We start from the raw sequence: 11,751 nt of genomic DNA on the forward strand, positions 1-11,751 counted from the left end.
TTAATGGAGCTGAAAACGGCAAAACTATGCAAGTTACAGTTACACAGAGCTAAAGGTAGTAAAAGCCAGAGCATGCGAGACATGCACGTTGATCCATGGCTGATCAACCAGCGGCTCTCGTCGTCTTCCTCCTAGCGACGGGTTCTCCCTGCCGCTCACCCTCCTCCATTTGCTCTCGTCCACCAGCTCCAAGAACAGCATACACCCGCCCTCCTCGCCTCGCGTTTCTTTGAGCTACCCATACACCCGCGCGCGCCTCAAACGCTAGGCGAGGGAAGGGAACGATCGATTTCCCAGCTGACAACCACACGCAGAGGTAGGCGAGTACCAAGAGGCAGCAGCCATGCGTCCGTGCCTCCTCCTCCTGATCGTCGTCGTAGCCGGCGTCTTCGGCCGCGCGGCGCGGGCGGCGCCGCCGGTGGGGGAGAAGCTGACGCCACAGTACTACAGCCAGACGTGCCCGCGGGCGGAGCGGATCATCGCGGAGGTGGTCCAGTCGAAGCAGATGGCGAACCCGACGACGGCGGCGGGCGTGCTCCGCGTCTTCTTCCACGACTGCTTCGTCAGCGGGTGCGACGCGTCGGTGCTGGTGGCGCCCACCTCGTTCGAGAAGTCGGAGCAGAACGCGGAGATCAACCACTCGCTCCCGGGCGACGCGTTCGACGCCGTGGTGCGCGCCAAGCTGGCGCTGGAGCTGGAGTGCCCCGGGGTCGTGTCGTGCGCCGACGTCCTGGCGCTGGCGACGCGCGCGCTCGTCACCCTCACCGGCGGCCCGCGCTACCCGATCCCACTCGGCCGCAAGGACTCGCTGTCGTCGTCGCCGACGGCGCCCGACAAGGAGCTCCCGCACTCCAACTTCACCGTCAACGAGCTGATCAACATGTTCGGCAAGAAGGGGTTCTCGGTGCAGGAGCTGGTGGCGCTCTCCGGCGGCCACACGCTGGGCTTCTCCCACTGCAAGGAGTTCGCCGACCGGATCTACGACTTCCAAGGCAAGCCCGGGAGCGCCGACCCGACCATGAACCCGGTGCTCACCAAGGGGCTCCAGGTGGCGTGCAACCTGTTCCACAAGGACCCGACCATCGCCGCGTTCAACGACGTGATGACGCCGGGCAAGTTCGACAACATGTACTTCGTCAACCTGAAGCGAGGGCTCGGCCTGCTCAGCACCGACCAGGAGCTGTGGACGGACAAGCGCACCAAGCCCTTCGTCGAGATCTACGCCTCCAACGCCACCGCCTTCTTCGACGACTTCTCCCGCGCCATGGAGAAGCTCAGCCTCTACGGCGTCAAGACCGGCGCCAACGGCGAGATCAGGCGGCGCTGCGACTCCTACAACAACGGGCCCATGCCCAAGTGATGCGATCCATCACCCATCACCCGCGTTACGACGACGACGACGACGTAGATCATCTATATACATAATTATAAGTGCGTCTCGCTAAATTAATTAATTTGCATGAGTTCTTTGTGTTCATCGTTGGTGTGTTAATTTTCGTGCACAAGCTAGAAACGTGTTGAATTTCCAATTCGATTCAGTAATTTAATTAATTTCTGCTCTGACAAAAATGAAAGTCACCTTATGTGCGTGCATGTTTCTATTTATTTACCTGGGTTTCCCTTCTTTCGATTAATCTCGATCTCCTGACGTATATCACATTGTTTGTTATGCTTTTGAATCAACAGTCTTGAGTGATCTCTACCTTGCAAAAAATCTTAAAAAAAATGGATTCCATTGAGTTTGTAACAATCTTGATCATATCGTTTGGATGACAAAGTACTAAATCAAAATTACAGATTATACATAAAATATATACATATAAAGTTTGTATATATATAAGGTGTTTGCGTGGGTTAACGGCGCGCGCGAGGGTTCATCCGTTAGACTTTCCGACCAAAACCTTTTCAATTCATCCACGTCAGAACGCCTCGTTCTTTGTATTGGTTGGTTTTGTAGGCGTTACGTCATCTTATATGTAAAGCGAGTTCTAATTGCTAGCTCCAATTCATCTATAATCAATTTAATAGCTAATTCATACAATAGTTACATACGAACAAAACATATACTACCTATTTACCGGGTCTCATATGTCATACACACATTACATCTTGGAGTCCGTGCTGTATCTGACTACAAATCTGTATCTCACTGCTCCTCTCTCTCCTTTCTTATCTCTTTAAAATATGTTTATAGCTGGCTTATAGCCTATTATTGTACCTGCTCCAAGAAATCACAATACGAACTATACATGGTTTTACACACAACAATTACCATTGGGCAATGAACCATTTTTAGAGGACCGGTTATGTAAACATGTACTATGATAATCGGATGAGAAAGCTGTCGATACCAGGGTTTTACTTATCGCGGAGGCCCTCCAAACCGCTCTGGCGCGGAGCCACGATAATTGATGATTAACACGATAACCACTCAAAAACCGCACAAATTCAAATTTAAAAATTCAAACAAAATCGTGACGGTTTTGACCACCATATCGTGGGGTAACTCACGATTATCGTGCGGTTTGGTACGATTATCGCGACGATATGACGATCGCGGTTTGAAGTGATAATCGCACGGTTTCAACTAAAAACCGTGGTGATATGAGCAATAAGCGTGCGGTTTTAGCTAAAATACAGAGGCCGTTAGGCATCGAAATTAAAGGGAAAAATTTGGGAAAAAGATAGCGAGACTTACAGTAAAAAAGAAAGTATACCCGAACAGTCGGTCAGTAAAAATGAAAAAAATTGGCATGACCTTTGCTAATAGTTAAAAAATTAGCAATTAAGAACACATATAACAATCACAAATTCACAATTTATGGTATGAAATGAGCATGTATATTATAAGGAAGTCGGTAACCATTATATATTAATATTCACAACAATAATCTAGTAAAGTCCACAATGATCAGAGGCTCAAGTTTACAACCATAACATAAAGTCTGTCATACAAAAATAGTCAAGTATATTGGCCATGCAAACAAATGGGGAAAAGAGAGAGATTTTGGACCCATTTCACCGGTCGTGTTATTCTCCCTAGTGTGCCAAGTTGGGCCGGATGCGCTGTGCAGAAAAAACATATTTTTCTCCAATTAACTCAAATCAATTCGTCTTTTCTCAAAGGTATAAATGATACACTGAGTTTTTTGAAAATTTTCTTCACATCTAAGCTCAATAAAATACATATCTATCACCTTGTTTTTTTCTTAATTTTTCATCAAAATTTTTCAAATTTTTTGTATTTGGGCGGTTTTTCTCGGAGAAAACCGTCCAAAACCGTTATCGGCTCTCGACGGAGCCCTCGATTATCACGATAATCGCCACGATAATCGCGATAAGTAAAACCCTGATGGGGAATACCTTTCAAATGAATGGCTAGTGAATCATGTAACTAGCTAGCTAAATTTGCAGAGTGCATATTTGTAAACAGAAAATGATTTATAAATAAAATTTTTATATACGTGTTTATAGCAATCTAAAAACCAAAGATGAAAAATAAACTTCGATAAAAACATCAAAATCACTTAAAATTTAAAGTTAAAAATTTGAATTTTAGGTTATAACTCAAACCCAAAGCTAAAAAGATAACCTTGTTGACCATCAGGTTGCCCCTTCCTCCCATTTTCTTCTCGATTTGCTATACAAAGTGAAACATGGAGTACGATTATAGTGAGTTAGATTATGTACAAATTTGGAGACAAAATTAGTCGCCAGAACATCTAGAGTACGTTATGGATAGTAGTAAGTTAGGGTGCGGACTACAGGGAGTATTAAGGCTATTATTTTTTTTTCATCCGTAGACTTTAGAATTTTCACGGCCACGATTTACGAACGCCTAAATGATTATTGCAAAATTTAACTTTGCAATAGTTGATTACTCATATTTATCCTCAAATAGTTATCATAAAATTTAGATAATTCAAAAATTCAAAATCTCTTGTTAGGTTCGGTCTAGTTACTAGCTGTACTTTATACAGTTACCTGTAAACTGAGTCTTTTTTTCTTCTTGTACCTGTAAATTCCCTATCTTAATGAAATTCAGGAGCCCATTTCTGGGCCTTTCCAGCAATTTTTTTTCAAAATCTTTAAAGGTTTCAAGCGGCTAAGTATTACTCTATCTATTTCATATTGTAATATTTTTAGAAACAAGATTTATCGATTGATTAATATATATTATTTATATACGTGTATAAATTCACTGGCATCTACCTAAGTTTAGAAAAGAGTTTTGTATTATGAAATAGGGATGATAAAAGCTCTTACAAGATACTACTCTTTCCAACAAAAGATCATTTCTTGATTTTTATGTCGAATATTTGAGCATCTGTCTTATCTAAAAAATATTAAAAAATTTAAAAATAGTTATACGTAAAATATTATTCATGTTTTATCATCTAATAACAATAAAAATACTAATTATCACAAAATTTTAAATAAAATTAAATATTTTATCTAATAACTAAAAATTAATTTATTTTAGCATGGATGTGGTATGGCGAGTCAAATTTGGTTCACACCGTTGCTATCAGATGTGTTCCCTCTAGACTAGGGTTGGACAGGAAGCTCGTAGCTCGTTCGATTCGTGACAAGCTCGGCTCGTTCGACTCGACTCGTTTTATTTTTCTAACGAGCCGAGCTGTCATTTTAGCTCGTTAGAAATAACGAGCCAACTCGAGCTACCTTGCGAGCCGCGAGCGAGCCTTAACGAGCGAGACATGCCCACTTTTCTCCGAAGCCCAGTACGTAGTTGCTGCCCATGCTCCAAAGGCCCACAGGCCATAGCCCAGCATGAGGAAAAGAGAGCAGGCCCATAGGCCGTAGCTAACATGAGGATAAGAAAACCCTAGCTCGTAACTCCTTGCCTCTACAATCTACATAGCGTTAACGGCGACGCATAGCGTACTCCTTCCAGTTCCCGTAGTCTCGTGAACTCCTTGCAACGCCACCACTAAGGATGACTCGGCATCACCGGCTCCTACCTCCCAGGCTCCCATCGCCCTCGGCCCCTTGCCATTGCTAGCCTCATCGCCATCGTCAAATCCCCTCGCCGATCGCCCATCGGCGCCGCCGCGCTGGGTCTCGCCGGTTGTTGCGCATCCACGCCGTCGCCTGTCGCGCATCCACGCCATGGCCTGTCGCGCATCCATGCGAGCTTGTGTCAGCTCTCCTCATCGGTCGCCCATCAACGTCGTCGCGTCGGATCTCGCTAGTTGCCGTGCGTCCAAACCGCTGGCTCACGAGCCTAACGATCTAGCTTGAGCTTTTCAACGAGCCGAGCCGAGCTGGGTTTTTAGCTCGTTAAGATAATGAGTCGAGTCAAGCCAACTCGTTATCTTAACGAGCTAGGCTGAGCCGAGCCGAGCGAGCTCGCTATCCACCCTACTCTAGATAGAGAGAGAGAGAGATGGGTGCCCTGTAGCAAAATCCCAGAAGCAACGAACTCGCACGGGTCCGGAGTCCGATCCCATCGAACACCTTCCAGTCCATTCCCATCCTCCCGCCCCACGGCCCCGAACCACACGAAGCCCCTATGCGATTTCCTCGTCGGCCGCCCCGCTCCGCGCTGGCGCGGCTCGTCGCCGTCGCGCTCCTCCTCGCGGCTCTTGCCGGGGGCGCTGCGGCAGCCGCCATCACCGGCGATGGCTACGGGCGCGGGAGGAGGCTGTACATGAGGAACAAGGTCCTGGAGATGTGAGTATACTCGACCGCTACAAGCTACCGGATCCTCTCTCCATTCCTTGTACGATCTTACATTCTGTTGGGTCTGCCTCGGCCGGTTGTAAGGTTCGATTTTTTTGGGGGGCTGTGGCCACATCGCGGAGAACAAATATATTATAGGATTTTAGCACTTTGTTAAGCTTCGTCTCCACTTTTTCGCGAGGTCTATGATAAAATTCGTCGCAAATTTAGTTGACAGATGCTAGCTGCTGAGTTTGTTTAGACAAATGCTCTATGCCCACAACATGTCGAGCTTAAGCCTGTAATTGTAAAGAATGCACGGGTCTGCTATATGAGCTGTAGTGATGCTAGATCGAGAGTGGGGATTTTGATTGGAGGCATCATAGCGGATGTATGTGTCCAAGTGGTTATCTAAGTACGACAAAGCGTCATGTAATTAGTTGTTATCTCGAGTTACCAAGGATAGTTTTGTAGGTATATGTTATTCTGTGATGATTCCTTATTGAAAAATGAATTAGACCTTAGACCTTAAGTCATTTCTGAAACCCTGCAAAGATATTCTAATTCTATATCCCCCCCCCCCCCCCGCCCCAAAAAAAATTTCCTGAGAGAATCAGCATTATTTATAATGGTTAAAATATTGTGTTGTATTCAGCGCCTTAAACCAAGATGGGTTGAGCCATGCATCTGCCTCACCAAAGCCACCATAATAACCAACATAAGTAAGCACTAAGCAGGCTAAGGTAGGATCACATCTCAGTATGTTCATACATTTGTATTGTGACGTTGTACTTAGATCACCTAGTCCACTACTTATACATTACTTTGGTGTCTCACAATGTTTATTTTCTATTACTGATGCATTGCCATTCTTTTCAGGTTTTACCATGCTTATGACAACTACATGACTTATGCATTTCCGGTATGTCCATCAACTATCTTAGGATTTCTCGAATAACACTCAGTTCGATTAAATGGTCATGAAATAGTATAATCTGACATTGTTCTCTTTATCTTTTCAGCATGATGAATTGAAGCCTCTTACCAAAAGTTTCACTGACTCACTTAGTGAGCTTGGCAACCTAAATGTATTAAAGTATCAACAAATTCGCAAATTTTAGTTGAAATTATAAAATCTTTGAGATAGCAGGTTATGATGTATCACTTTGTTCCAACTTGTAGCTTGAACATCTGCCGAATGATTACAATGGATCTGCACTTACACTAGTTGAGTCATTGTCGAGGTACAGTTATGAAGTTGTAATGTTTCTCGCAACTTTAGATTCATTGTCTTTTCTTTTCAGGATGTGAATTATGATATAGTGTTTTTGTTAATATTTAGAAAACACTACTATTCGTAAGATTGATAGGTAATGCTTCTCTGTTTGGCTCAAGCAGTCTTGTTGTCTTAGGTAACCTCACGGAGTTCGAGAGAGGAATTCTCTGGCTTTCAGAGAACCTAACATTTGATGTTGATGCCCGCATAAATCTTTTTGAGGTAATGCTAGCTGGTTACTACCACAGCTTCTCACATAAAAATGAGATATTGGCCTCAAGACACTGAGTTTCATATTCATTTTTCTCTTGTTCTTATGCAGTGCAACATAAGACTTCTTGGGGGGCTTATTTCTGGTCATATTCTTGCCAAGGAGCACAAAATTCATCTTAAAGATGGACTATATCAGGACCAGTTACTACTTCTTGCTGAAAATTTAGGCAATCGTTTTCTGCCAGCTTTTGAGACACCTACTGGATTGCCATATGCATGGATCAATCTTAAGGTTCATTTACAAATCCTCTGATCTTGCTATTTTGAAGGCAGTTAATCATGACAGGCATTATTTTTATTTTAATACTGGCAAATTTCAGTTTGAAGGTTACTTCAATTACCTAATAGAAAACATCACATTGAGAAGGGAACCATTGCGCTTTGGAGGCAATAGCTCATAGCTCAGCAAACAAAAATGCATTTAGTTTTTACTCCAGTTTACAGAAGGAATAATTTCTAGTTAACTCAGTCATGCTCATCGTGTATTATATTGATAAGAACTACTTTAGAACAACCAACCAATCATGATACTTCACTTCATGTTAAAAGCAAATGAGTATGTGTCCTGCAAAGAACATCAGTGTCAATCTACAACTACACAATGTTTTCCAAAAGTCATGTGTATTGCAATTTTACTGCTCATGGCTTGTCATAACTGTTGAGATTATATGTTATTGAGATTTTCTTCTAATTCCGTGTCCTTATAACTATTTTTTCTAGTACGGGGTGATGGAAAATGAGACAACTGAGACAAGCACATCAGGGTGTGGTGGGTGATAGAATATTCTATTTCTGTATTCCAGGGTAAATTCATTACTCTGTTAGGTATATCTTATTAGTTTATAAACACACATTTTTACAGGTTCATTGATTCTTGAGATGGGTGCATTATCACGATTGACGGGTGATTCTAGATATGAGGCTGCCGCTCTTCGTGCTCTTCGTAAGTTATGGAACATGAGAAGTTCACTAAATCTTGTAGGCACAACACTTGATGTCTTGACTGGCAAGTGGATTGAATACTCATCAGGCATTGGTGCTGGTACTACTCTCTACATTTTTCCATGTGATTTATTGATCATGAGATGTATTTGTATCCTCCTGTGAGCATCTGTGGTCTTATACTCTTATGAGTTATGAGCCTTAAGTGACATATGCATCATGATTGCTAGTTTAGCAAATTAAGTCCTGGTATTTCATGGAATCTTCTGTCAGTGTGCAACTTAATTGAGACATAATAATGGTTCCTTTGAATCATGTTTGCAGGGGTTGATTCATTTTATGAGTATTTGATTAAAGCATACTTTCTTTTCGGAAGTGAAGAATACTGGGATATGTTTCATTCAGCTTACCTTGCAGTGCAGAAGTATTTCAGACATGGCCCATGGTGCAACCTTTTGTCATGCATTTCGTCTCCTATGACCTGTCACGGTGATGTTACTGTACTGACCACTAATTATCATCTGGTTGGTAGGTATCATGAGGCCGATATGAGGACCGGAGAAGCAACACATTGGCAACTAACTAGCCTTCAAGCCTTCTGGCCAGGTCTTCAGGTTTGCTGAATTCCATACATTGAAGGACTATCATCTTATTATTGCAGGATGTTGACACTATTTACTCCTGTTATCATGACCAGACACTTCTAGGAGATGTTTCTGCTGCAAATATATCACATCGTGAATTTTACAGTGTATGGCAAAGGTTCGGTGTACTGCCTGAAAGGTATTGTTTACTGTTTTACCCTCATAATATCAGTATCATCATTTGTAATATGGAAAAAGTGAAATGCATAAGGATAGGGCCAAAAATTGATTCAAGATTGAAACTGTACAGACACATGTTTTGGACTGTATTTTGCAGATATCTTTTGGACCTCGGAATGTTGCATCCTACAGAAAACTATTATCCTTTACGTCCAGAGTTTGCCGAGTCTACATTTTATCTTTACCAAGCAACTAAAGGTATGGTTAACAATAAAAGTTAAAATTAGTAAATTATAGCATTCACTCACTATATTTATCTAAACTTCCTGTACAATGTCTACTGCTATAGAAGCCATTTGCTCTTTTTTCTTTTCCCTCACCCCAGGCTGACATGCTGTTCCTATAGATCCTTGGTATCTAGAAGTTGGTGAAGCTATTGTTGGATCCCTCAATTACTATACTAAAGTGGAAGGAGGTTTTGCTAGTGTCAGGGATGTTTCAACAATGAAACTTGAAGATCATCAACATAGCTTCTTTCTTTCAGAAACGTAAGCTGTTGCTCCCTTCAAGTTATTTCTTAGAAGCAGTTAGCAGCAAAGCTGTTCATAAACATCAATATATTTAAGAGATAATCTAGCTGTTGACATTATCACTTTTTATAATATGCCAGTGAGTTTATCTATTGTTCATCAATATGCCATTGGACCAAGAATATTTTTTAAGCATACCCAAAATGCATGTATATACTTGCAAGGTTAACGATTGATTTATACCCCTAGAAGTTTAGAAAATTATGAAATCTTTATGTGATGTGGAAGTTTGTGTATAAGTGTATATTTTTTGAAAAGAAAATATTGAACTATATATTCAAACTTCCATGTCGTGCAAGGAGGCTATGAAAAAATATATAAGTTTTGAAACTCTTAAGGGTATAAATCAATCATTTACCCTATCATCAGTCCAGGGGCATATTCTAGAACAGCATGATCAACTCATCGGTATATTATAGAAAGTGACCATGTCAATGATAAATCATTGAACTGTGGCAGTAGATTCTCTATATTTATTTATTTAGTCATCGCTCGTATGAGTTACATGCCATTAATTCTCTGCAGTTGCAAATATCTTTTTCTTCTCTACGATGATTCATTCTTGAAGAAGCAAAATTACATATTTACCACCGAGGGTCACCCCCTTCCTATAAGGAGCACTTGGCATGAAAAAATCCCTACAACACATGTTCCCAGCAACTGGACATTCGTTAAGGTATTTGTGATTTGTCCAGTCTTGGTTCCCAGTTCCTCCTACTTGCATGAACATTGATACCAAAAACCTTCTCTTCAGGATGACGACCAACCTATCCGTGTGAGCGCACTGTCGTCTCAAGTTTGTCCTGAGACGATTTTTCGGCAAAGCGTTGACTCCCCATGGGAGAGTGCGTGCCACATACCAGACGTGTTTCCTACCCACAGATGCAGGACTGATGATGAGTGTGGGGTAGAGTCCGTATCATGCAGGAGGAGAACTTGCAGTATGGCTGGTTACTGCGGTTTGTGGCTGGGGGTTTATTAGCTTTCCTTTGTGTGGAGATTATACTGTTTCCATTTTTAAAGGCACGAAAAATGAACTTTACTGGACGGTCTCGTCCTGTTACTTCTGTACATTAGAACATATATTTTAATCAATAGAGCAGAATGACAGAAAAGTCGACGTCCCAGTTGTAGCCCTGAATGAGCTCGTATGCAAACTTCTCCTAATCATCGTACGAAGTATTCTTGCTCATGTCACTTTAAGGGGGTGATTGCGAAAAAAACCGAACCATATATTTGTAAACGAAAAATAATTTATGAATAAAATTTTAATGTACGTGTTCTTAGCGATTTAAAAGACAATGTTATAAAATAAACTATGATAAAAAAATTTAAATGTTAGTTTATAAACATAAACAAAAATAAAAAAAGATAAATTTAAATGTTAGTTTATAAACATAAACAAAAATTAAAAAAATGATAGTGTGATTATTAGTAGCACATTGATTTGTTTGGTTATCTCGTCACTATACTTTCTTATACCGAGTTACAACCAGGGTTTTTAAAGCCAGGCCATGGGTGCACCGCTACAGTACTCTAGCGATAGGAGTGAGAAATGTGGTTATCATGACAGAGTAACGCAAAACCATACCAAATTTAATTCGAAATTTAAATTAGTTTTAAATCTTATCTGAATTTACAACGACAACTTCTGTGGTTCTCGTAATTTTGGGAAGCCTGATTACAACAAATGAGGATGTAGGTCAAGGTGGACTGGTGGTGGATCAAACGAGCGAGCGAATCAAGTCAATTTTCTTTGTGTATACCAATTGTCTACTTCCTTATTCTAAAATAAGAAAAAAAATCTATTTTACTCCCTCAAAATCACTAAACTATTCTTTTGTACTCATTTTACACAGAAAATTTCTATTTTACCCCCTCAAAATCATTGAACTATTTTGTACTCATTTTACACCACAAACGGTTCTTTTGTAGTCATTCTACACCAGACTGTTGAAAAAGGTTCACTCTGCTCCTAAAATTGCATCTCCTTTTTGTTTCTCATATAAGTCACAATTTGCACTAAATTTTGGGCTGGACGGTCGTCTTACTATTTTTTTTATAGAAATATTGTCCTAGATTACACCGGTTGAAAGCACCTAAGATTGATTAGTCATCAATATTATAAAGTTCAGGTAAACGGTCTCGAAAAATTCTATAATATTTCTGGACTCGGTAAAGGTGTCATCCATTGTTCTAAAGACATACAGCTTAAAATACAATA

General features: G+C 41.2%; 2 protein-coding genes across 3 annotated transcripts; both read left to right on the forward strand.

Moving 5' to 3' along the window:
• Positions 1-228: 228 nt before the first annotated feature.
• LOC102701243 (peroxidase 41-like) lies at positions 229-1,587 on the forward strand. Its single transcript, XM_006648971.3, has one exon. It carries the CDS (start codon positions 344-346, stop codon positions 1,358-1,360), a length of 1,017 nt encoding a protein of 338 aa, XP_006649034.1. The 5' UTR covers positions 229-343; the 3' UTR covers positions 1,361-1,587.
• Positions 1,588-5,452: 3,865 nt separating this feature from the next.
• Positions 5,453-10,771, forward strand: LOC102701521 (alpha-mannosidase I MNS5). Of its 2 annotated transcripts, XM_015833328.2 has the most exons (16): positions 5,648-5,694; positions 6,338-6,425; positions 6,562-6,604; positions 6,705-6,770; positions 6,865-6,926; positions 7,081-7,180; positions 7,281-7,463; positions 7,952-8,000; positions 8,094-8,273; positions 8,498-8,618; positions 8,706-8,787; positions 8,871-8,956; positions 9,095-9,195; positions 9,344-9,485; positions 10,053-10,203; positions 10,282-10,770. In XM_015833328.2, exons 3-16 carry the CDS (start codon positions 6,587-6,589, stop codon positions 10,507-10,509), a joined length of 1,569 nt encoding a protein of 522 aa, XP_015688814.1. In that variant the 5' UTR covers positions 5,648-5,694; positions 6,338-6,425; positions 6,562-6,586; the 3' UTR covers positions 10,510-10,770. The 2 variants fall into 2 exon arrangements, with proteins under 2 accessions (XP_040377359.1, XP_015688814.1); XM_040521425.1 differs by lacking the exon at positions 6,338-6,425 and having other exon boundaries at positions 5,453-5,694; positions 10,282-10,771.
• Positions 10,772-11,751: the final 980 nt, after the last annotated feature.

Source organism: Oryza brachyantha, chromosome 2 (genome assembly GCF_000231095.2).
Source record: "Oryza brachyantha chromosome 2, ObraRS2, whole genome shotgun sequence".
In the NCBI taxonomy this organism is placed as follows: domain Eukaryota; kingdom Viridiplantae; phylum Streptophyta; class Magnoliopsida; order Poales; family Poaceae; genus Oryza; species Oryza brachyantha.